The sequence below is a fragment of the Eumetopias jubatus genome, unplaced genomic scaffold (genome assembly GCF_037043125.1).
Source record: "Eumetopias jubatus isolate StellerSeaLion01/CBP00866 unplaced genomic scaffold, mEumJub1_p1.0 scaffold_12, whole genome shotgun sequence".
NCBI classification, from domain to species: domain Eukaryota; kingdom Metazoa; phylum Chordata; class Mammalia; order Carnivora; family Otariidae; genus Eumetopias; species Eumetopias jubatus.
This window is the reverse complement of record NW_028274818.1, coordinates 61,279,399-61,306,713: the sequence shown is the minus strand read 5'-3', so window position 1 is coordinate 61,306,713 and position 27,315 is coordinate 61,279,399. Positions and strand designations below refer to the sequence as shown.

At 40.3% G+C, this 27,315-nt stretch overlaps 1 protein-coding gene across 2 annotated transcripts in view; it reads right to left on the bottom strand.

Annotated features, from left to right (window-relative positions):
• Positions 1-27,315, bottom strand: part of EXO1 (exonuclease 1) — a 39,885-nt gene that overhangs the window by 4,998 nt on the left and 7,572 nt on the right. Inside the window, exons 5-13 of one of the 2 annotated variants that reach the window (XM_028111467.2) lie at positions 26,967-27,090; positions 25,856-25,993; positions 24,691-24,903; positions 23,247-23,434; positions 18,824-18,920; positions 13,528-13,753; positions 9,464-9,710; positions 4,663-5,236; positions 1,948-2,049 (exon numbers count right to left, since the gene is read on the bottom strand). In XM_028111467.2, the coding sequence (XP_027967268.1) occupies positions 1,948-2,049; positions 4,663-5,236; positions 9,464-9,710; positions 13,528-13,753; positions 18,824-18,920; positions 23,247-23,434; positions 24,691-24,903; positions 25,856-25,993; positions 26,967-27,090 (1,909 nt within the window). The remainder of the gene's footprint in view (positions 1-1,947; positions 2,050-4,662; positions 5,237-9,463; positions 9,711-13,527; positions 13,754-18,823; positions 18,921-23,246; positions 23,435-24,690; positions 24,904-25,855; positions 25,994-26,966; positions 27,091-27,315) is intronic. The other variant, XM_028111468.2, reaches the window with a different exon arrangement.

Sequence of the window (27,315 nt, the reverse complement as noted above, 5' to 3'; positions counted from 1 at the left end):
CTGCCTTCGGCTCACGTCGTGATCCCAGGGTCCTGGATCGAGTCCCACCTCGGGATCCCTGCTCAGCGGGAAGCCTGCTTCTCCCTCTCCCACTCCCCCTGCTTGTGTTCTCTCTCTCGCTGTGTCTCTCTCTGTCCAACAAATAACATCTTAAAAAAGAAAAGAAAAGAAAAGAAAAGAAAAAGGACCCTAAGATTTTGAAATTAAATGACAAAGAGAATAATATAATGTTAGGTAGATGAAAAAAAATATTCTGAGAAGAGCTGGTTTGAGGTATAACAACAACAACAAAAAAGGTGAGTTTCATTTTGAATAAAGATGGATATTGGGGAGCAAGAGGGAAAGTCCACCTGGGGAGTTTTCACCAAAACAGAAGTGACATTTAAAACCCTGACAAAAACTCTGAGAGCAATAATAATAATAATAAAGATGACGAAGACGACGGTTTAATGTCGACATAACTTCTTTTGGGAAAGTACTTTCTACATCTCCAGTCCTATTTGTCACTGCAAATAATTTTGGCATCTTTTCAGACTTTTTACTATGATTATATAAACATACACAGTTTGCATGAGTATTTTGAGTATTTAAGCAAAAATACCACACCATACATACTGCTTCATGTTCTTCCTCTTTACTCAAAAATAATATGGACACCCTTCCAAGGCAGTGTAGGTCTGAAAAAGCCTTTTGCACACAAAGATTTTAAAAAGAGGCTTATATTTACATATTCTACATTTAAATCTTTAATATATTTAGGATTTATATTTGCATAGCATGAGACGAGGATCTTTTTTCAAATGGATATGCAGACCATTTACTGAAATTTTAAAAAAGTTTTTATGCTGTTTAGAAAAATAATGTGTTCACTATGGAAAAACATGAGAAAACAAGAAAAAATTCACCTGTACTCCCACCACCTAAGAGCTAAAACCAATTATGTATTTAATAGTTCACTCCTTTATTTTTAGATAGGCTATTTGCAATTTTCCACTATTGTAACCAATGCAGGATAAGTATTCCTGTACTTAAACTCTTTATTTCCTTAGACTCGAGTTTTAGAATGTACTTATGGGGTTGAATTATTTAAACCCGTTCAAATTGCTTTCCTGAAATGGCAGAGCAATTTATACACAATTAATTTGTGATTATTTTCTCACTATACACTTATAAAAATGAGTAATTAAAATTAAAAATATTTTTTGAAAATCTGAGAGGTAAGAAATTACATTTCATTATTTTAATTTGCATTATTTGACTACTAATGAGGTTACACACGTTTTTATATACTAATCAACCATTTCTACTTTTTCTTTTATACTGTTTATATCCCTTGTGCATTTTTGAGTTAGAAATGAGCATTTTCATATTAGCAGGCAAGAACATTTAATAAAATACATAAAATATACTTTAACTGGTGAGCTTTCACTATGTAGTCATGGAAATATTTATATATTCTGATTAAAAAAAAAACCTGGCTTGTTGGATATTCAGTTTCTAGAAGGTCTTTTGGCAACATACATCAAAGGTTTAAATCATATGGACCAGTAATACCAGCCCATGGAATTCATCCCTATGAAACAATCAAAAATGGTATGCAGATATTTATCCATGAGATCTTGAATGCAGTACTATTTACTACAGTAAAATATGTTTAGGGTAAATGACAAATGTAAGGGAATTAGCTAAACTCATACAATGGCATATTGCTCAGTTGTTAGAAGTAATCCATAGAAGCACATGTAAAAAAGACCTGCAAGAGAAGATAAGGGTTTCACAACTTCACCACCTACAATCAGGTATAAACATGGTCCTAAAAGGATTGAAAGTAGGTGTTTTTCCTATAAATAAAAATATAGGCACTTTAATTTTTAATTTTGTTGATATTCCTCAGTTTCTGGTAATAAACACACACTGCTTCTGAAATTAAAAAAAAATTGTTTTTACCTTGTTTCTTAGAAGTGTGTCTTTTTTCAAAAACTGAGATAAACGTAGCTTGGATTTCGGATTACCTTGATTATCAAGTGACTTCATATTGTAGTCAGATTCCTAGATTCCCCCAGATTAAAAAAAAAATTAGATTTTGACTGTGGATTCTTTATGACAACTAACCCATATTCAACAAAACACGAAACAAGTGAAACAAGAAAATCAGTATAAATAAAAAATGTAATTTCTCGGAAAAGTATGAAACACGAAACATACTCAAAAGTATGAAAAGAAAATGAATCGAAGTGGAAATGGTGTTTGCCAGTTTTCCCCAAGTTTCACTGAAGTATAGCAAGATGCTTTAGCTAAAGGAAATTGCATAAAATAAAGGATCTGTTTAAATTTGAAGGCTTTCCTAACCCTTTCAGGAGCCTGTCAAAATGCTGACTCAAGTAAGACAAGTCTCCTACCGCAACGTTACTGGTTTACCCAAGCCCAGCTGATAGTTTTCATAAATTACGAGCTACAAAAAGTTGAACCAGAATAGTCACATCTTTTAATTGGGTAACGTGTTCAACATTAAAGAAAAAAAAGGGGGGGGATCTACTTTGAAGTAGAGTAATACTGTGTCAAATGCAGTTACTTTTCACAGTGACTTTGAGATCTCGCCTCTGGCTATCCCATCATGTAGAGCTTTTCTATAGACAGAATAATCTGGCTTCCCACAAAAGTCACATAAAAAAGGACAATGAATGAAGATTCAGAAGACTTTACATTTCTGCATTCTTCAAGAGGATTTAAAAAAACTTACCTTGCGATTCTTTACAGTATTATATACTTAAAAAAATAATCCTGAAGTGAAAACTCCATTAACTGGCTTGTAACTCACAGAAACTCCAATATTCCTCACTCATAGCTAACAGTTGTGGTGACTCTGGGATGAATCATTTGTTTCTTTTTCTTTCTTCTTTTTAAGTGTAGTCGACACATGTTAGTTTCAGATGTTAAATTTCTTAAAGGTCATGAGTAAGGTCCTAAGATTAATTTACCTCAAATAGGGTCAATGAACTCAATACACATAGAATCTATAGTTGTTGCTTTTCACAGTCAACTACCAATGGAAGGCTCCACTAGAGAAATATTTTCTTCACAGAGCCATCCGGTAAAAACTAATGTTAAAAATGAAGCCCAATAGTATTGTGGCTTTCTGAAACATTTTCTGAATCAAAGAAAGATTATATAATTTTATGTTACCTGTTAGTGTTCTGATTCTTTGAGAATTAACAATTTATTTGTCCTAACAGGAGTTTACTACATCTGGTGGCGAGAGATACAAAAAATGGTTATCCAGAATTCAGAAATGTGGAAAGTTCCATCAGCATGCCCAATCCACAGCCTGTGAGTTAGGAAGGCTTCTCAGCAACACATGGCTAAAAGCTTACAAAGTGAGACAGGAAAAGCCTGCTGGAAAAAGGAAAAAGAATATCCTGAAAGAGCTCAGCAGAACTGAGAGTATTCTCATAAACTGGTGGTGATGTTTTTATGAAAGATGTTCAAGACAAAGCAGCTGTGGCGGCACCCGCATGGGGCCAAGAGCAAATGCAGTGTGAAGCACAAAATGAAAATGATGGTATTAAAATGGGGGCTTATATTAAAAGAAACAGGGGGTTCCGGACCAGTATGGATGAAATGAAGCCAAAGCAAGTGAAAGGAGAAAGAAAAGCCCAAGTCTCAAAGGCTGCCCCCACTCTTCAAAAAACTCAAACACCACATGGAACAGATTTTGGATTCAATATATCAACTGATTTCAGCTTTCTCCAAGTGAAAACAATTTGTTCTGACATTTTAGGTTAGTTTTTCTCTTCAGTTTGAGTCCAGTACAATTCATGTTTCCTTTGGGAACCTGAATAAAGTATTTTCCTTTGATAAATATAAGCTATTCTGATTTATTACTCTTCAATGTTCGGGATTATCAAAATTCTGTCAAATAGTACCATGGCTATAATTGTTCTTACAACTTCATAATTGGAGTTGGTGAAGATAAAATGAAGTATGTTATACTGGCAAGTCTGAGGTGACTCAGATGTAAAGGAAGCTACCGTGCCATTTTAAAATAGAACCATCACTGGAGCTTATGAGCAGTACTTATTTGAAGTTTTGATTTAGATCAGACTAAAACGTATTTTATAAATAAGGAAAAAAATGGTTAGGATGCTTTTATTAACTTAAAACAGAGTAACAAAGTCACATGTACTACTATTTTGTTTTGTTAGAAGGGGAAGCGTAGCAAGAATAAGAGGAATAAATGAAAACATATTCTTAAGTACTAAAGCTTAAGATGAACACCAGCAAATTAATAAGGCCATTTCCTTATAAGGTTTCAAATGTTATCTGAATTCAAGAGTATATTAAGGAAATAAATACTAAATTTATTATAATGTATCATTCTGCTTACGTCTTAACTGCGCACAACTTGAGATACCTATCGATGGAGCACATGGTGACTTAGGAAATACAGGGTTAGATTGAATGTGCAAGAGTTTAAAATATGAACATTCGGAGAAGTCCTTAAGATGGATAGAATGTTAACTTTCTACAAGTAAGCTCTAGAATAAAAAATTAAGACCGCCTATTATTTCCAAAACGTGGGCAACATTTCCCCAATTATCTGCTTAACATCCTATTTCCTCTTCCACATGGATTTGAAAACAAAGGCTTCATAATGTGACTTACCTCTGAATCCGAATCCTTACTAGAAGGCTGAGAAAGTTTTGATGCATTCAAATTGTGTGGCGATAATTCTGCGCTTTCCTGAGACTGTGGAGAGCACCCTGCTGGCTGTAAGGGAGGCGCTTCATCACCTGACCCATCGCTCTTTAACTGAGACACATGGGACACTTCCCTCCGGCCAGGCGGGGCCGCAGGGGGGTCAGTCCGTCTCCGGAACTGCTGCAACGCTGTGTGTGGAGAAGAGCGTGGCGAAGGGCTTGGAGTTCCTGAAAAGTCTCCAAGACTCCCAGACCAACTAAAACAATTTCTGAGTGTGCCCAGAGTGGGTGGTGAAATGGTCCTGGTGAACCTGCTGGTCTCAGAAGACTGAGACTCACTGTCAGTCATCACGGCTCCATCACCTAAAGTCAGATCATCTGAGCTACGAGCTACGTCCGACCCAGCCGGCTTCTGGCCATCTATGCAATCTGACTCACTTAGACTGGTCTCTTTCTGCGTGACAGCACCTTCCTCTAGGGGCTGGCTGCTTGCTTCCCCTGATACACAGTCGTTAGAATCCAGAGCACTGCAAAAAAACCTGCCAGAAAAAAAACAACAGAAAGAACCTATAAATATTCTAGAGTTTTGCCACAAAGGTGGTTAAGATTCAGGAAATGAAAAATGGTCTAGATTCTTCCAGAAAAATCTCATGAATACATAATTTCGTAAATAAAGATAAAATATTTTGAAAGCTTAAATTTTGGTTATACCAACATTGACACATTTAGAAATTTATTTATACAGTGAATTTGTAGATAGGATTTCCTAAAAGCAGTCCTCTCTACATACATTACTTGGAACTTGCATATTTTATCTACACCTAATCGTCACATAGGTCTTTCCCCTCTAACCTTTATTTAATAAACTCCCAGACAGACTAGAAGCTCCCCAAGGACAGGTACCATCCACAGCACCTACACTAGTGGCTAACACATGGCTGACAGTCAAATATTTGAAGAGTTACGGAAATATGCAACAGAGGGGACAATTTACAACTACTGTCTCTTATTTTGTAAAAGCAAAATAAAAGAAATTAGCCACTTACTCTTTATCTTAGCTTATTTCCTAGTAGCAAATCATCTGGGAACTTGTAGAGGTACGTACTCTACCGGCTTTTAAAATAAATACCTTATAAACTTTTACACTATTTGAAGTATTGAGGTTATGACTTTCATATCTATCATAAGATTCTGTATTAATAAGAGGTATTACTTAGTGTGGCATCTTTAAAAAGTCACTTATAAACACTCCAATACAAAAGAAAGATCGGTATCATTACAAAGAAGATGTACTCAGAGAATTTTGAGGTTAAAAAGGAAATTGTCAGGGACACCTGGGTGGTTCAGTCGGTTAAGTGTCTGCCTTCAGCTCAGGTCATGATCCCTGGGTCCTGAGTTTGAGTCCCGCATTGGGCTCCTTGCTCAGAAGGGAGCCTGCTTCTCCCTCTGCCTGCCACTCCCCCTGCTTGAGCTCTCTCTTTCTGACAAATAAATAAAATCTTTAGGAAAAAAAAAAAAAAGGAAATTCCCAGGGTATATGACCAGATAAATATGAAACCTAAAGAGAATTTACCTCCTTAATAAGCATTAGTTCAAATCCAAAATGATAAACAGAATATTTACTACATGCTGGAGGGTAAAAATCCCCTCTGTCCTTTATCAAATCCCCGGCTGAGGTGTGGATACAGGGCAGGAAGGAAGCAGTCCATGGAAGGACAGGTCTTACTAGGCTATTCACTAAGCACAAAACAGGAGCTCCCAGGTCTGATCACATCATTCATTTTTAAGTAAATAAGAACCCCTATGATATCCAAATAGTCTTCCAGGTAGGATTTCACGGGTAAGAGAAGTTAATAGTGACAGTGCCCAAGGTTATAAAATTAATCAGCTAGAAAGCAGAATTAAAACCCAGAACACCCTCCCAGATCAGGGCTACTTCTTCCCAATTAGCCTACAGTGTTGCTTAATTGATAATTTCTATTTCTAGGTCTCAAAAGATAAACTGGAATGTTTCTAGGATAAGTATCTATGTAATAAAGAAGAGTTAAAGCAGACTTCCAAAAAAGCAGATGGGATGGAGACAACCTTTGGCATATTTAATAGCTTGTGTTGCATTACATTAATGTAGCAGGTGATATTACATTAAATATAAATCACATTATGGGGGGGTGATAATAAATTCTTGCATATACATTAGTGACTGGGCACTGTGTCAGATGCTTGATCTACTTCTGCTCGTCTCCAGAACAGCTTCCAGTAGCTGATCATCCATATTTTATGAAGAAATAGTTTCAGGGTAATTCAGTGGTGTGTGAAAGATCCCTCAACTAATTCAATGACACAGTGAGAATTCATATCCAGGCCAATGAGACTGTTTGCTCCTTTCAACCCACCGCACTGATGAGGACTAGGAACCTCTGTGTCGATGGTACTAACTACACCACCCGGGGAAAGTTGTTTAACCTCTCAGAACTTCAGTGTCTTAACCCAAAATAGAGAAAAAAACAGCGACCCTGACTATCTCATAATTTTGCTGTGAGGAATAGAGAGTATATTAAACAACTTCAAAAATTAGCTAAGAAAACTAATTTAATCATATCTAGTTATTGGATGTTGCTATACCACCCAGGTCAGAAAATCCTACATCAAGGACTTACAATTATTATTTCACAGGAAACTGATGGAGGAAAAAAAATGCATTTCTCCAAGGATCCCTTAACAATTTATCAGTGACACATCTGCCTAAACTAGAGTGGAGATGTGCAACTTTGAACGGGTATCTCATTAAACTTGGGTGGTGACCAGGCCAGTGCTGTGGACATCAGCAAACATGGCCCTCATCAGCTGTCCTCAGAGAAGAGCTGGACATCGAGGGACAGAAAAGGGAAATTTTATTCTCATCCACGTGGAAAAATGAAACACAAGTTCCAAGGATTTCTACAAGAGAGGAAAGTCAACTTTCTAGAATGTAGTAACTGGCATGTATCATGTCTTCTCCATTGTCTGCAGCCTCCTTGTTCATCATTCCACTAGTAACAAGCACCTTCCATGAGAGGGACTAGTACAGGCAGAATCAGAATGGTCATTTAATCGGGATGTGATTGTTTTCCTTAGGAAGGCCCGATGGGAGAAGGGTCTGGAACGCCGCCTACGGCAAGGTTCAGGGATGACCAGCGGTTGGTTCCTTCATGCCCGTCTCCCACCGTCATGGTTAGACAGACTGGCCACGGCCTGGTGGATTAAACTTGAAGAACACATCTGTTCTAAGTCTTCCAGAGGAATGTGGGGGCTGATTGGTGTTCTCTTTGGGCTACTAGGTCATGCCTAGGTAACTTCTGACACTCTAACTTCCTGTCGCTCGGTGTGGTACCACCATCCAGACCATAAAGTAAGAGCTAGTCACCGTGTATTTACCATCCATCAGGTACCGCTTTAGGCACCTTTGTGTACAGTCATAATGTGATCCTCACAATGGCCCTGAGCTTGTCATAACTGTTGGCCCCATTAAAGAGGAAACAGAAGCACCCAGAATTTAATCTGCCTGAGTCAAACATCTCATGAGCGAACAGAACAGGACTCAAATCCAGGTGGTCCAATCCCAGGCTCTCAGTTCCTGACCCCTACATTATACTGACTCCAAAACCTCATCATCACTCACAGGGACTATAGAACAGCCTAACCCATCTTTCTGTTCCACTTTTGGCCTTCTAGAATCCATCCTTCACAGCACACTTGGAACAGTCTATCAAAAGCAGGAATCAAATCATACCCCTTCCCTGATTAAAATCCACCAAATAGCTCCTATCACCTCTAAAGTCTAGAGAAGTTCCTTAGCCTGGCTTACAAACCTTCCATGAACTGGCCTCCTGTCTATTTCTGCTCCGTCAGTGTTCTTTTGCAGACTTACATTTTGGCAGGAGTAGTAGCAGGAGCGGCTGACAGCAAGTAGCTGCCCCCATGCTCCATCTCTGCCCACAGGGAAGGTAGAGGCTCCATCCTTTGTAATGGTACCTGATACCTGTCCCTTCTCTCTGACTCTTTCCAACCACCCACTCAGCAGATGTCCCTTTAATGCCCCCAGAACACCGTAGGCATACTTTTGTTATACCTGCCACACTGTACAGATTTTCTTTATGGATCTATTTTTGTAACTACACTACAAGCTTCTCAACAAATACTATGTCTCTCATTTTTGTAACCCAATGTCTACTATAGTATTAGGTTCTCAATTAATATTAGAACTCTGTATTTAAATATATTTCTAAAATTACTCTGTTGGGGTGCCTGGGTGGCTCAGTTGACTGAGCATCTGACTCTTGATGCTCAGGTCATAATCTCAGGCTCCGTACTCAGCAGGGAGTCTGCTTGGGATTCTCTCTCTGTCCTCCTCCCTGCTCATGTTCTCTCTCTCTCTCAAATAAGTCAATCTTAAAAACAACAACAACAAAAAAACCCTACTCTGCAAAATTGTAGTTCTTAAAAAAAAAAACAGTAGAAATAAGCAAGGGACCCTCCAAAACAACACAATTTTTCTAATGCAAAATATAAGTCTACAATTCTTATTTTGCTTTAGTATGAAGAGATGTTCAAGAGAACGGATGTGCATTTACGTTGGGACTCAGATGACACATAACACAAACAGTACATGGACGAAGCCGGGCTCCACACTGACAACCCGGATTCAGTGTTTACGTAGGACAACTGGACTAAGGACCAATGGAGTAGGTGATACAACAGACACACAACATTGTGTAGATGAACTGTACCTGCTTCTGGTCCCTGGTACCACAACTGCACCGCTGTCTTCATTTTTCCTCTGTAAAAACGTTGCAAATTTATTTCTCCTCGTAAGTGTTGTGCTCCCATTTTTTCTAACAGTACTTCCACCCGCCACGTCAGGCATGAGCATTTCAGAGGAGTTCAAGGATTTAGGACCTTCACAGTCATTTCTCTTGGTCTTCTTTGTAAATGCAAGGGAATACTGACTCAACAGGTCGTCTTCTGACAGCTCTTCTAAATAAAAACAAAATGGTCTGTAAATCTTTGTTCCGTGTGGAGACTCACCCTTACTGTTACAGTCCACATCTCGCTGTCCTAAGGAGGAAGTCTTATTTCTTTAATGATGCATCACAAAAGGAGATACAAGAATGACTCAAAAGAAATAAAATTCCCTTAGCTGTGTTTTACAATTTCACAAATTAGTTAAGTTGTAATGTCAATTATTTGTATGATTTAAAGTGAAATTACCGAAACCAAAATTTCAGGATACAATCAATTCTGTAAGGCTATTTACTTCTGATACTAAAGGCTTGATTTTGAATAAAAAAAATTAAGGCAATTTACACGTCAATGTACGATTTCCTATTTGATTTTTAAAATGTTCCAATAAAACCAGCAGCCACTTATAACCACCACTGATACATTACCACCTTTGAAGTATATGGGATTGTCACGTAGTGAAGTAACCTGTGCTCTAGTTCTGATCCTCATTACCTAGCCATGGGGCCTGAGAAACCTGTGTGACCAATGTATTCTATGGCAGAATAAATCATAAGATTAAACAATACAGTCAGTTGATGCCCGACATAGACAACAACATAGAGATAGTGGGCAGGTGCTTGAAATCAGTCCAACTACAACTAATTCTCAGCCTGAACAGAGAGTGCTCACTACCCTAGGAGATCAGTAAAATGGTTGGGGGTACCAAATACTAGAGACCAGAAGAGGATACCTCAAATTTAAAAATACACAGATTTTTATTTTAAAAGATTTTATTTATTTGAGAGAGAATGAGATAGAGAGACAGACAGCATGAGAGGGGGGAGGGTCAGAGGGAGAAGCAGACTCCCTGCTGAGCAGGGAGCCCCAAGTGGGACTCGATCCTGGGACTCCAGGATCATGATCTGAGCCGAAGGCAGTCACTTAACCAACTGAGCCACCCAGGTGCCCAAATACACAGATTTTTAAGAAGCTACAGATCTGTAAATTTGACTTTGTTTATAAAAGCCTTAATTTGTTTATAAGCAGAGACTTGTGAGCCCTTAGGGAAGAGGGAAGAGGGAAGAAGTAAACACAAACATTGTAGGATCCTCAGCAAGGTTTCTCCAAGCAGCAGCCATGCCAAGCTAACCGCATTTTCCTACTGTGATAAGGCTATTCGACTAGCTTTTGGGGGGAATTCCATGGGTTTAGATGCTAAGCAGGACACTTCAGTGTCTCTCATATTATCCTAGTGGACAAGGCAGAGCAAAATAACTGGATATGAGTTATGTGGAATTACAGCAAATTGAAGTGCCCAGAAAGACCGCAGGTGACTAGTAGTCCGAACGGTCTGGAATCTAGTGTAAGTGCTCTCGACGTCAGTACGTTAAACATTACGTAAGCAAACACATTTTATTCAAAACTTTGAGACACTGGGAGCCATACTTCTCTCATTTCCAGGTGACACAGATAATACCCATCTGTTAGTAGATAACACAAAGATTTTTCAGGAAAGGCAGAAAAATCGATTTTAACGAATTGATTGCATCAGCAGAGATAATTTAATCCAGATTTAAGTTTAAAAGTATAACTATATCTGCCTTAACAACAACTAGTGGATTTTGATTATAAACTCAGTAAGTGCCAGTAAAATGACAGGAATGTTAACAAAATCTATCTTAGTTTGCAATAATACAAGCATAGTCTCTGGGTGAAGGCTGAAAATACTGACACAATTCTAAACATTTATTGTGCTCTGTGGTAAGAAGACTGCACTTCAACAACCACTCACCATAACAGTCACACAATTATTAAAACCTGCATTGTATCCAAAGCACAAACTGGGTAGGTAAGCAACTTTTAGCTTGGAAAAGAAATTTAGGAGAGTCACAATGGTTGTCTCTAAACACATGAAAGGCCTGTCAGCTAAAAGAGGGAAAAAATTTTACTGTTTTATTTTATGTTTGTGTGAGTCCAGGGCACAAAATCCATTGACAGGTGGCAGTTATAACAAAGCAGACTGTGACATAAAGAACTTAGAGATAATGAGTTCTCTACATAAAATGAACAGCTTATCCTCATGGGAACAGAAGGGAAGGAACGAACATGCAGTGTACTTGCCATGGACAAGGGGCTTTTATACGTTACAGTACATAACATACACAAACATTTGTGAATAGGCAGTAGTTCCCATTTCAGAAGAGGAAACAAAGGTCCAGAGATATTATCAGGGAAAGATTTATGCTCATAAGGAATACCTTTTGACAAAACATGAATAATCTATACCTAAATTTGAAAAGCAAAAGCATGAGCTAAAAGGTTTGCAAAGGGCTTGTTTTGTTTGTTGTTAGACTTTCATTCATTCATGTCTGAAGGAAAGGAGAGAGAGAAGGACCAGATTACAATTAGTCTTTCTACTTCTACACATCTTCTATGATAAAAATAAAACAGCTCTCCCTAATACTTAGTATTCCACTCTCAGCACTTCTGTTCAACATTATACTGGAGGTTCCAGAAGACAAGAAAAAGACATAAAAGGAGGAAGGGAAAAAAATGAATAAAAAACAAACAAATAAACAGCATCCAGATTGGACAAGGAGAAGCACAACTGTCTTTATCTGCAGGTGACTTGACTGTCTCTGCAGAATCCTGTGGAGTCTATGAAAGAGACACTATGAACTAATATGCGGATTTGTGGTACAAACAGGACACTGAAATACAAAACTCAATCCTACAGTTGACCCTTGAACAACAGGAGTTAAGGGCTGACCCCCTCCAGAGTCAGAAATCTGTATCTAACTACTGACTCTCTGAAAACTTAACTACTAATGGCCGACTGCTGACCAAAAGACTTACAACAGAGACAGCCAATTAACACATACTTTGTATGCTATATGTGTCATACACTGTATTCTTGTAATAAAGTGATCTAGAGAAAAGAAAATATTAAGAAAATCATAAAGAGAAAATACATTTACTGCACTGTATTTATGAAAAAAATTCCACATATAAGAGGACCTGTGCAGTTCAAACCCTTGTTGGTTCAAGAGTCAACTGGATTTCTAGCAATAAACAATTAGAAATCAAAATTTAAAATATCATTTGTAGTAGCATCAAAAATCTGAAACAGAGATAAATTTGACAATACATGTGTGCAAGACACTAAAAACCACACAGCACTGCTGGACACTAAATGAAAGAAGACTTAAATAAATACATCAGAAAACCCAATCTTGGTAAGAAGTCAATTCTCCCCAAACTGATCTATGGAGTCAACTAAATTCCAATCACCATCTCAGCAGGCTTTATTTTTTTTTAAATTGACAAGTTGATTCTAAAATCTGTATGGAATTGTGAAAAACAGAGTAGCCAAAACAGCTTTGCAAAAAAAGAACAAACTTAGAATAGACTTAGACTTATATTACTTAATTCCAAGATTTACAGAAACCTACAATAATTAAGATAATGTTCTGGCATAAAGATAGCGAAAGAGACCCATGATACAGAAAGATAGAGTCCAAAGCAGACTCACACATATATGGTCAAGGTCAACTGATTGTCACCAAATGTGCCAAGGCAATTCAATGGGGAGAGGACAATCTTTTAACAAATGGTGGAGCAAGTGGACTGCCATATATAAAAAAGGTGAAGTTTGATCCTTACCTCACACCATATGAAAAAATTAATCCAAAATGGATCAAAGGCCTAAATCTAAGAGCTAAAACTACTAAAGTTCTAGAAAAAAAAAAAAGCAGAAAATTTTAGTGACCTTGGGTTTGGCAAAGATTTCTTAAATGTGATCAACACTCACTAATATTTCATAATATATACTGCAGGCAAAAATACATACCATTTCTTGGTCTTTTCACAATGGATGACTTCCTTGGAAGATTTAACCCTTTAATACTGATCACTTGTTCAATGCCCACAGTACTTGGATTTTCCTTCAATCTTGTAGCATTTGAAACAACATCCAGCTCAAGTCTAGGGCAATAATTCCTATGCCAAATGCTATTAACATTAGATGACTTCTGACATGTTTTGTCATTCCAACTCTGACTTCTTGATTGGGCAGGCTAAAATAGTAAAATCGAAAAGGATGACTTGAAGAAGGAAAACAGCCAAATATTTCCCTCTCTATCAATATAAACCATAAGCAAATAATTTACTCTTTTGAGCAATTTCTGATGAAATATCTGTTCTTTAATAACATTTTCTACTTTGATGGTACTACACTTTTCCATTAAATGTGTCTTGTACTCCTGGGTCTGTTTCTCTTCTAATGAAAGTCAAGTGACTTGTAAGCTCATTTCTAAGAAATAAAAAGTGAATCTCCTTAAGATGAACAGTGCAAGAAATTAAAATATACTTGAAGAAATGTGGCCAGAACAAGTACTTTTAAAATTTGAGTATTATTTCAAAACACAATACCAATTAGTTTAATAATGATCTGGCAATAAGCCTCTAAATAGTCACTTACCCTAGTTACAAAGCACCTGAGAGTCAAGACCATAAAACTGTATATTTAAAGTAAGCAACCATCCCATCTCTAAAACCTGGTTGAATTTAAACCAAAACGATCTAATTTCTTTTTCTTTTTTTAAAAGATTATTTATTTGAGGGAGAGGGAGAGGGAGAGGGAGAGGGAGAAGCAGACTCGCTCACCGCTGAGCAGAGAGCCTGATGCGGGGCTTGATCCCGGGACCCTAAGATCATGACCTGAGCCAAAGGCAGACGCTTAACCCACTGAGCCACTTACACCCCCAAAACGATCTAATTTAAAACTCTAGTTTCTATTTGACCCATACTTAGTGCCATCTTTAGTGGACAGTATAGACAGAAAGCTACTTGGGTCTACACTGAATCTTGCATAAAAGAGTTATTGCCAGTAAGTGTTGGTAAAGCAGTCATTCTTAATGCTAATATAACTTATTCACAATTACAACATATTTTGGATGATAATGCTCTATTAAGAGGATATCAATGATATTCTAATAGAGCAGAGAGGTAAAGATAAAAATTAACAAAGACATAAACAATGTTGGTACTTAGGGCATGAATTCCACTCGACAAAAATCCCACCTAAACTTGGAATCTAATCGAAGCCTCTCACTTAAAGGATAAAAATAAATAAAACAAGGTGACATTATTCAGGATACACCTTGAGAATTAACAAAGACGGTTATTTGGAATAATTGAGTGAATGGTTATAAAAAACAGCTTAAGCATAATAGCTCATGGCATTAGATCCCATTGATGGCTTTACTGAAAAAAGAGAAACAGGCAAAGAGAAAACCAGCCTGGGAAGACTAAATTTTAGATAAACAAAAAGAATTAGTTTGGTACAATTAATGGTTCCTACAGAAATTTCTCTGTAAAAGGATGGCCATCTTAGTGAACCATAACATTCTCGTTAATGTCTGGACACATTCAACACAACCAACTATTTTAGTTTCTGAGACAAAGGAATAACTTAAGAACCATTCCTGACGAAATTATAATAATAGCAATAATTCAAATGTGTAAAGAAGATTGCAGAGTAAACACTTTTTAGTCCCCTTCGATTACTATCTCCCAAAAACAATAATCAAATTCCATCTGCAGTAAAATTAGGAGATATCTGTATGGCTCAAACCATAGTGAAGACAGAGTACAGATAGAGAAATTTTAAGAACTTAGACCAAGCCCAAGTGTCTGCAGAAAAGAATCCCAAAGGGAAGTCAATTTCTCCTACACAAACGTGAGAAGAGCTCAGGGATTTAAGGCACCAGGTACCATGCGTGCCCCACATGGGGAAGGGCTAAGTTGAGGCTATTTGATCCCTGGGCCCTCATCTTCCATCCGACCATACAGTCAACTCACACCTACCTGCCTTCAGAACCAGAGCAACTGTTCAGTTGAAACCCAGGAGTAGGCAGTTCAGAAGATGGGGAAATCCATTTGCCTGAAGACAGAGGTCAAATGAAAGGCCCACCCCAACTCGCTTTCCCTAACCTGCTCTCAAAATGCAAACTGCCACGTATACATGTGCTAAGTCAAAACTGGAGGATCCCTTTCTGGAAAAATGGAACCATGCAGAGAAAACAAAATCAAGCCAGCTTGTTAGCAACCAGATCACCCAAGAGTAAAGCCCAAGATTATAAGCCCCAGTTGTTCACAAATCTTCTCCAGCTGCACGGTGCCTCTCTCAAATAAGAACAAATAGACAAGAAGCTTCAGATGTTTGAAGAAAGTCTCCACCATGGAAAAGGCCAAAACAAATAGAAAAAAAAAAAAAAAACAATTCAGAGCAAACACAGAATGCAGAAATTGGGAGAAAACGTGCAAGAAATTATAACTGATATTCTCAGAGAGATCCATGACAAAGAATCTTTTTTTTTTTTTAAAGATTTTATTTATTTGACAGAGAGGGAGCACAAGCAGGGGGAGTGGCAGAGGGGGAGAGAGAGAAGCAGACCCCCTGCTGAATGGGGAGCCCGACACAGGGCTCGATCCCAGGACCCCGGGATCATGACCTGAGCCAAAGGCAGACACTTAACTGACTGAGCCACCCAGGCACCCCTGACACAGAATCTTTAAAAAAGTACAATTAAAGAAAGCACCCTTAGAAAAGAAAATGACTGTAGAAAAAAATTCAACAGAATTTTCAGCAATGACAGAAATGTTCTGTACAGTCCAATATGGATAGCCACTAGCCACTAAGTACTTGCAAGGTGGCCAATGCAACTGAAGAACTGAAATTTAAATATTATTCAATGTGAATTAATTTAAATAGCCATATGTAGCTACTGGCTACTATACTGGATAGTACAAAGTCAGAAGACAAACATTTCCCAGAGAAAACACAAGACAAAGACATGATTAAGACAGAAAAAGTCGAAGACTAGGAAATCTAACATCTAATTCAGAAAAGTTCTAAAAAGAGAAAAAAGGGGAAAGAGAAACCTGAGTGTAAGGTCTACGTGATTTGAATTGATGCACATAAGGTTCTTTCCGAGTATCGTTAGGGATTTGTGTTCTCTTAGCAGCTTGGTTTGTTTCAGCTGACAGTGATGATTTCAACGCTCAACCGGTCCTGGTTTCTCACCGGCCAGCTTCTCCAGGCTCACCTCGTCTTCTTTCTCAAGGAGCTCTGCTTCCTTCACATAGTGAACACGAGGACAGTCTTGGGCCAGCCATAATTAACTACTCATTACTCCACACACGTTGTTTGCTTCAGCCTGGCATCACTCCTCTATCTCATCTTTAAACTCCCCACTGATCTTTGCAAACCCAGGACACCTCAGTTTCTCTAAAGGAGACAGAGAGAGCTTGACCTGGGATCAGAGCTCCCCTTTTTATTAAGTGTGTTCTGGGCAAGTTACTTAACCTCCCTCTCATTTCCTCATCTGTAAAATGGGAATAACAGTATTGACCTCACAGGCTTGTTGAAGAGTAAATGAGTTACTATGTGTAAGGTGCTTAGAATAGCATTTAGAATGGAGGTGCCTGGATGACTCAGTCAGTTGAATGTCTGACTTGGACCCAGGTCATGATCTCAGGTCCTGGGACTGAGCCCCGTGTCAGGCTCCCTACTCAGTGGGGAGTCTGCTTGTCCCTCTGCCCCTTCCCCTCATGTTCTCTCTCAAATAAATAAAATCTTCAAAAAAAAAAAAAATAGCATTTAGGATGTAGTAAATACCAGTATTTGCTATTATTATTATGAAGCATTCTTCCCTTAGGTGGAGTTAGGTACATGCCCCCCCCTTTTTCATGGAGACTAGAATACATCTCTATTACAGAAATTTCTACATTTCTATATACACAACCGCATCTCCCTTCCCTAGGCAATGAGCACCCGAGGACGAATTTTATTTTTTCTTTACATTCCAGAACACTAGCTAACCTATGCTTGTTTTAGTACTTAATAAATGCTCAGTCAAGAACTGAATTAGTGAGCAAAGGTAGAAAGACCCGAATTAGACTGGAAGCTATGAGAAAGAAGAACCTATCATTCAGAAGAACTAAAAGAAGCAAAAGAATTAGCAGTGAAGGAGAAGCCCAAGTTTATTTCCAAGTCTTTTAGTCTGAGAATGAAAGAGATCATGTAACTAACTAATAGTCATTCTTTCAACAAGTAAACGTGGTAAATATAACACAGCAGTGAAGTTCATAAAGCCCTGCCTTTATGAAAATTATATTCTGCTGGGAAGAATCACAAAGTAAACTACGGAGACATAACTTAGGCATTAGTAAATGCTAAACAGGAGAAATGTCATTAAGGAAAGCTGTTAAGGAATTCTTTTGACTGTGGATAGATTTAAGGTTATAGGAAATCATTTATGTAGAGATCCAAGAAACATTTAGAATTATGCAGCTGTTGTTAGACTAGAGATGAGGTTAAAGATGTGGGAGTTTTCTGCATAAATAAGATAAACTTACTTAAGGAATAAATTTGAACAGAAAAGAGAACAGTCTGGGAAAGGAGAGAATGGTGGGGGAGTGTCAGAAGGGATATACACAACTGGGGAAAAGTGAATAGGAAAGGGCTCAGGGACACAGCTCAGGGGTGTTCCATTAATATTTGTGCAGTGCATGTGAGTGAGCGAGAAAACAGCATTTACTTCCAATGGTAGCATTTCTAGGTTTGAACTTTCAACTATGCCAAATGTCAGAGGCGAATGGGGTGGGACGAGAAGAAAGTCATCAAATGCTTGTAGATTCAGACGAAATGTTCATGTCTAAAGGTCTGGTGATGTATCATTTGGTCACTTTTTAAGAAAAAAACAATATATCTGTTCTAAGATAATTTCTCTATCATCGAATTGTTTTAAACCCATACTCCGCACAGTGCTGGGATATAGAGATGCATAGAAGATGCTTACAAAAGGAAGATTTGCCTTTAGTCACAGTTCCTGGGTCACCTGGGTGGCTCAGCTGGTTAAGTGTCTTGCCTTCAGCTCAGGTCATGATCTCGGGGTCCTGGGATCGAGCCCCGCATCAGGCTCCCTGCTCAGAAGGAAGTCTGCTTCTCCCTCTCCCTCTGCTCCTCCCCCTGCTCATGCTCTCAAATAAATAAAAATCTTTCAGTCAGAGTTCCTGAGACGTAATTAAAATGTGCTCCCTAAAAGTGAAGTCATTACAAAAAAAAGTCGTTAAGATGTTACCGTAGCAGTGTCTGGATTGTAGTCATCAATCTGTTCAAAAGTGTTTATATCTTTATTTCCAAGGGCTATTTGAAGAGCTATGGAATCATCAAAATACCTTGGTTGGTAAGATTAAGGAAAAATGCCTTTATTAACAACTGTACGATAACGTATTAAGATCAAAAAGTGTATTCCTTACTCTCCACACTCAGCATGACTGAAACCACAGGGGTCATTTGCTGGGTTATTTTTGTCACTGTAGGAGATGATAACCACAGGGGTCATTTGCTAGGTTCTACCTGTCACCGTAGGAGACGACAACCACAGGGGTCATTTGCTACGTTCTGTCACCGTAGGAGACGACAACCACAGGGGTCATTTGCTAGGTTCTATCTGTCACCGTAGGAGGCGACAATCACAGGGGTCATTTGCTAGGTTCTATCTGTCACCGTAGGAGACGACAACCACAGGGGTCATTTGCTAGGTTCTATCTGTCACCGTAGGAGGCGACAACCACAGGGGTCATTTGCTAGGTTCTATCTGTCACCGTAGGAGACGACAACCACAGGGGTCATTTGCTACGTTCTGTCACTGTAGGAGACGACAACCACAGGGGTCATTTGCTACGTTCTGTCACCGTAGGAGACAACCACAGGGGTCATTTGCTACGTTCTGTCACCGTAGGAGACGACAACCACAGGGGTCATTTGCTAGGTTCTATCTGTCACCGTAGGAGGCGACAACCACAGGGGTCATTTGCTAGGTTCTATCTGTCACCGTAGGAGACGACAACCACAGGGGTCATTTGCTAGGTTCTATCTGTCACCGTAGGAGGCGACAACCACAGGGGTCATTTGCTAGGTTCTATCTGTCACCGTAGTAGACGACAACCACAGGGGTCATTTGCTACGTTCTGTCACCGTAGGAGACGACAACCACAGGGGTCATTTGCTAGGTTCTATCTGTCACCGTAGGAGGCGACAACCACAGGGGTCATTTGCTAGGTTCTATCTGTCACCGTAGGAGACGACAACCACAGGGGTCATTTGCTACGTTCTGTCACCGTAGGAGACGACAACCACAGGGGTCATTTGCTAGGTTCTATCTGTCACCGTAGGAGGCGACAACCACAGGGGTCATTTGCTAGGTTCTAACTGTCACCGTAGGAGGCGACAACCACAGGGGTCATTTGCTACGTTCTGTCACCGTAGGAGACGACAACCACAGGGGTCATTTGCTAGGTTCTATCTGTCACCGTAGGAGGCGACAACCACAGGGGTCATTTGCTAGGTTCTATCTGTCACCGTAGGAGGCGACAACCACAGGGGTCATTTGCTAGGTTCTATCTGTCACCGTAGGAGGCGACAACCACAGGGGTCATTTGCTAGGTTCTATCTGTCACCGTAGGAGACGACAACCACAGGGGTCATTTGCTAGGTTCTATCTGTCACCGTAGGAGGCGACAACCACAGGGGTCATTTGTTAGGTTCTATCTGTCACCGTAGGAGACGACAACCACAGGGGTCATTTGCTACGTTCTGTCACCGTAGGAGACAACCACAGGGGTCATTTGCTAGGTTCTATCTGTCACCGTAGGAGGCGACAACCACAGGGGTCATTTGCTAGGTTCTATCTGTCACCGTAGGAGACGACAACCACAGGGGTCATTTGCTAGGTTCTATCTGTCACCGTAGGAGGCGACAACCACAGGGGTCATTTGCTAGGTTCTATCTGTCACCGTAGGAGGCGACAACCACAGGGGTCATTTGCTAGGTTCTATCTGTCACCGTAGGAGACGATAACCACAGGGGTCATTTGCTAGGTTCTTTCTGTCACCGTAGGAGGCGACAACCACAGGGGTCATTTGCTAGGTTCTACCTGTCACCGTAGGAGACGACAACCACAGGGGTCATTTGCTACGTTCTGTCACCGTAGGAGACGACAACCACAGGGGTCATTTGCTACGTTCTGTCACCGTAGGAGACGACAACTACAGGGGTCATTTGCTAGGTTCTATCTGTCACCGTAGGAGGCGACAATCACAGGGGTCATTTGCTAGGTTCTATCTGTCACCGTAGGAGACGACAACCACAGGGGTCATTTGCTAGGTTCTATCTGTCACCGTAGGAGACGACAACCACAGGGGTCATTTGCTAGGTTCTATCTGTCACCGTAGGAGACGACAACCACAGGGGTCATTTGCTACGTTCTGTCACCGTAGGAGACGACAACCACAGGGGTCATTTGCTAGGTTCTATCTGTCACCGTAGGAGACGACAACCACAGGGGTCATTTGCTAGGTTCTATCTGTCACCGTAGGAGGCGACAACCACAGGGGTCATTTGCTAGGTTCTATCTGTCACCGTAGGAGACGACAACCACAGGGGTCATTTGCTAGGTTCTATCTGTCACCGTAGGAGGCAACAACCACAGGGGTCATTTGCTAGGTTCTATCTGTCACCATAGGAGGCGACAACCACAGGGGTCATTTGCTAGGTTCTATCTGTCACCGTAGGAGACGACAACCACAGGGGTCATTTGCTAGGTTCTATCTGTCACCGTAGGAGGCGACAACCACAGGGGTCATTTGTTAGGTTCTATCTGTCACCGTAGGAGACGACAACCACAGGGGTCATTTGCTACGTTCTGTCACCGTAGGAGACAACCACAGGGGTCATTTGCTAGGTTCTATCTGTCACCATAGGAGGCGACAACCACAGGGGTCATTTGCTAGGTTCTATCTGTCACCGTAGGAGACGACAACCACAGGGGTCATTTGCTAGGTTCTATCTGTCACCGTAGGAGACGACAACCACAGGGGTCATTTGCTAGGTTCTATCTGTCACCGTAGGAGGCGACAACCACAGGGGTCATTTGTTAGGTTCTATCTGTCACCGTAGGAGACGACAACCACAGGGGTCATTTGCTACGTTCTGTCACCGTAGGAGACAACCACAGGGGTCATTTGCTAGGTTCTATCTGTCACCGTAGGAGGCGACAACCACAGGGGTCATTTGCTAGGTTCTATCTGTCACCGTAGGAGACGACAACCACAGGGGTCATTTGCTAGGTTCTATCTGTCACCGTAGGAGGCGACAACCACAGGGGTCATTTGCTAGGTTCTATCTGTCACCGTAGGAGGCGACAACCACAGGGGTCATTTGCTAGGTTCTATCTGTCACCGTAGGAGACGATAACCACAGGGGTCATTTGCTAGGTTCTTTCTGTCACCGTAGGAGGCGACAACCACAGGGGTCATTTGCTAGGTTCTACCTGTCACCGTAGGAGACAACCACAGGGGTCATTTGCTACGTTCTGTCACCGTAGGAGACGACAACCACAGGGGTCATTTGCTACGTTCTGTCACCGTAGGAGACGACAACCACAGGGGTCATTTGCTAGGTTCTATCTGTCACCGTAGGAGGCGACAACCACAGGGGTCATTTGCTAGGTTCTATCTGTCACCGTAGGAGACGACAACCACAGGGGTCATTTGCTACGTTCTGTCACCGTAGGAGACGACAACCACAGGGGTCATTTGCTAGGTTCTATCTGTCACCGTAGGAGGCGACAACCACAGGGGTCATTTGCTAGGTTCTATCTGTCACCGTAGGAGGCGACAACCACAGGGGTCATTTGCTAGGTTCTATCTGTCACCGTAGGAGACGACAACCACAGGGGTCATTTGCTACGTTCTGTCACCGTAGGAGACGACAACCACAGGGGTCATTTGCTAGGTTCTATCTGTCACCGTAGGAGACGACAACCACTGGGGTCATTTGCTAGGTTCTATCTGTCACCGTAGGAGGCGACAACCACAGGGGTCATTTGCTAGGTTCTATCTGTCACCGTAGGAGACGACAACAACAGGGGTCATTTGCTAGGTTCTTTCTGTCACCGTAGGAGACGACAACCACAGGGGTCATTTGCTAGGTTCTATCTGTCACTGTAGGGGCTGGCTGTTTTTGGAAGCAAAGCCCCAAGTCATGACTTCTTTCCCAGGGAGACGGAGAGGGAGTCCTGACCACCGGCTACATGACTGGGCTCTGAATCAGCCTGCGTGCATGCAGCCAGGGTCTCCGTGCAGGGCATCCTCAACGGGTGGGGTCACACATCCACAATGCCCCTCCTAGGAAGTGGAGCTTGCCGGCCAAGAAGTACCACCTTTGGTTTGTGTACCTTAAATGACCGACTCAGTACGGGTTTCTGTCAAGGCAACCTAAGTAATTAGCACGTTATGATGGATGAGCCGCAGGTTTATAAACCAAAAAGATGCTCTGAATTTTCACCAGCATGATAATTAAAATGAACAAGACATAGGTTTCACTATAAAAAAGAAAGAAAAAACAATTTGCAGGCTTTTTACTGAATGTCTCACTAAAAATTTCACCATAAAAATATGGAAGAAGTGCAAAATTCTACTATTCTGGTTCAGAAAGGATACTGCCCAGCGTAGCTTAGTGTTTCAGGATCAATGTCATCTTCGTAAGCATTCAGAGGGATGAGTTTCCTTTTGATGGGATCAAAAACTAGCTGATAAAGGAAGGTATTGTTGGCTCGAATAAATCCTTTGATGTAATCTTCTGGTACTGTTATGTTCATCTTAAGATAGTGTCCGATTTTCTTGATAACCTAATAATGGATGCAAAAATATTTACTAGTTATCTGCAAATACAGAATAGGGAATGTATCATCACCAAGATCAACTGATTCACATTAGAGGAGACTGAGGACAGACAGAAAATCAATTGATTTTATCTGCACTGGAAGCCTCTACCAGCAAACATGACCATGTCATATTAAAAACTGTAACAGTATTTTCTTCGATTTTTCTATTATTACGAACAAGTCAGTTACACATCTAGTTTATATTCCCAGGTGTGACATAAAGACACATTCCCCGCCCTCAAAGTTCCTTTCATCCACAAAGCAAAATACAAACATACAAAACCCGAGAATTAAAATGAAGTCGACCTCTAACTTCTGTTAGAGTCATGGATGATTAAAGCTGGTAGTGGTTTAAATACTTCCTACCACACTCACAGACGAAGAAGGGGAGAGCCAGAGAGCGGAAGTCAGTGGCCCTGGGGTCACCGGCAGGTTGGTGTGTGGCTCCCTTCCCCTCTGCACCCCCCCACCCCGCCAGGGGAGTGGGGTGGGGGTGGCGAAATGAGCTTCTTCAACATATGCTGCCTTTTTTTTTTTTTAAAGGTAAAGCTATCAGAGAAATGATCGAGCGGTGATGCAGGTGTCTCAGTTTTCCACAGGACACACGATACTATGTCAGAGGAAGTAGGTAGGAGAACCCAGCTGTCTTCTATCAAGCCATGTGAAAGAGATTTACATAAATGTGCAATCCCTGTCAGAATTTTCACATTTTCAGAAGACATGGCTATTTTTCATTAAAATATGCTACATATGCTAACATGTAATGAATTTATTACTATTAGCTTTAAATTAACCAACATTTTATCTTTGCTTGAATTTGATTCGATGAATACCAACAGCTGTAACCCATTTAACAAAAATTATTGCCACCAAGAGCTTTAAAGGGGGTAGAGACCCTGAGACCAAAAAATCTGAGAGCCACCACTACAGAGAATAGGACAGAAATTGAAAGATAATACATTTTAACATTAATTCTATCTAGAACATTTTGCCCTTAAGTCTCTTTACATTAGTCTTCATTTAAAAAATTTTGCCAACTGCTTAAAGCAGGTCCATCAGTTGCCAAAAGCAAAATACTAGTGTTTTAGTCATTTTGTCCTTTGATGACATGATATGGGCTACTGAGAGGATAGAATATTTAAAATTCATATTCTGAAGGGTTTATCTATGATGTAAGAAATACTCCGGAAACCCAACCAGACTGGGCGACTCACTCTTACCTTCACGATGTCTGGATTATTGGCCAGTCTTAGCACTTTGCAAGCCTTTGCTAAGCCGATCCCACGCAGCGAGGAGAGGTAGTCGCAGCCCGAGAGAATGCACATATAGCGGAACTTCTCCTCTGTGAACACGTCCCCAAGCTGTCTGCACATGCCCAGCCGTACCTGGTCAATCTCTAGTCCATTTCCAAACTGGTCCATTTTTAAAATCACCTTCAAAAGGAAGGGAAATTGTTAAAACCTATAAGGGTCATTTTAATTTTTCATTATCCAATCCCCTGCGGTATTTCTAAGAATTCTTTCTTGTTCTTTATCATAGCACTGAGAGAGAGGAGAGATAGGCAGGCCAGTTAATTACTGTGAAATCTACAAATAAATGAAATTGAAGCATAGATGACGACAGACCAGGTTGTGCGCCAGGACTCCCTTGTTCTGACTCTGGGATAAAGAATGCCCTTTCTGTACCTCTTACCTCCCACTGACATCCAGGATTGTCATGGTGATCAAACAGTGATTCATACAAAAATCCTTTTTCTTATTCTTAAAGTAATACATTTATACAATTTTCACTGTAGAAAATTTGGAGAACACAGAAATTCAGAAAGAAAACAGAAGTTGCCTGACATGTCTCATCTATCACTGTTACCCAGCATTAATCCTTTTACAGATCTTTCTAGTCATCTATGAAATTTATAGATGATAAATAACATTGGCAGTAACAAAAACGATATCATCTTGTAGTTTTGTATCTTAATTCCCCCCTTACTACGTCATGATAAAATTTTCCATTAAACAGCTTTATACATAATTCTAAATAACTGCAAAGCAACCAGCTGGATAAGTTATTTACCTCACCTAACTGAAAAATGTAAAGCATATAAGTTACACCAAAAATGAAAATAATAAGTCTACATTCTATTGAAGAATTTGGATAAAACAAAAATAAAACCTTCTAACCTTAAGGGCTTATTCTAAAAAAGTGTCCAGATTACACAAATGTCAAGCAGCAAAACCCTTCTTTTCATTTTAAATAAAGTAATTATTATCATTGTGGGTAGATATTAACTGCGGGTATTAATGATTCCTGGAGAGGAAAAACCTTATTTCCTTGCTTTACACCACTGCCAACTACACAGAAAAGCAGCATATAGTTATAGCCAAGTACCTTTTTACAGCCAAAAGCAAGAAGGTCAGAGTCCTCTGTGATTATAGCTTGTACAATACCCGTTTTGTTAAGATAGGCCAACTGTGCATCTGCTTCGTATGGAGCCACGAGACAATCTACTCCCTGGGACCGAGCAGCCTGCCAGAGAAGGTCATGGTCAATCTCCAGCAGAGTATCTAGAAAGCACTCAACAACTTCCCATCTCATTACCAGCCTCAACATGTACATGCTCATGTTATTTTCAGAAATCATTTCCTTTGGGTTTTTTCCACTTTTAGTCCTAGCACATATTGAACTAATCATATAGCCACAAGGATTTCTTTTTAAAAAAATCAATTTATAGGAGAAAATACTGCTGTATATTCAGAGGGAGAGAAACAACTACAAGCCAGAAAAAATTATTTCAAATTTTAGAAAGAAAGCTTGCATCTTAAGAACAGCTATGCTCCAAAAGCATAAAAGACATTTGTTTGGAGTTCTGAATATATTCTCCCCATAAAAATAACATGCTTTCTTTTCAGACTACAAAAGTGTATCTGACACTGTTTTGATAAAATGACAGAATTTAATCTCTGTATTTATTTTCCTGTGTTTACCAAGCCATTTGAACAGAGGCCTGAAGCAGAGGAACAGAGGGCTCAAGCTGCCGGCCGCAGAAGAAGATCTATGGTGGTAAGAAGCTTCTACGAAGAAGCAGGTTGAAGAGACGAGGGGTCTGAGAGGTCCTGAGCCAGAGAGGCTGGTTCGACAAATCCCACGGCCATGAAGAGTAGAGGTGTTAAGTGTTGACGACTACACGGCAGTGGGGTTAGGCTGGCCCTCCAGGAACCATCCCTTCCATCTCTACAGAACAAGATGCCCACCAAGCTCGAATATGTAGGAAGAGAGGGCATCCCTTAGTCCTGAGGATTTCTCCCTTGCAGACTGTTGGACTCCTCTCCACTGTTGAGATACTGCTCCCTTCCTCCTGAGACCTGCCCCTTCCTTGAGCTTAGGCCTAGAATAATTTTCCTCCCTTCACTTCCTTGTTCTCCCACCAATAAACGACTCATAACTAGCTTTGATGAACTTAGCCATTTGTTACTTTGGCTTTATTTCTCATTTGGCTTACTTTAATGACTTTGTGGGCCATCACATGTGTGATATTGATAGAACGGGTAAAACATTCTCTGGCTTCTGAGACTTTGCCCTCACGAAGAAGCTGCTTTCCCTTAAGAAGATTGGCCTGTCGTCTTCTGCAAGGGGAAAAAAAAAAGTTTAACTCATCTGATAGTGTTTACCAGGTCCCTGAGAACATGAACCCAGATCTTTTGGGCTTCTAGTAAAAAGAACACAAGTGATTTATAATGCACGCACACACAAGCTTATCCTCAGACTTCCACAGCAATGCTCTATGTCAAAAGAAAATGGAGTAACTAAGACACTTAAGAAAATGTGAGTCAAGGCTTTCACACCATCAA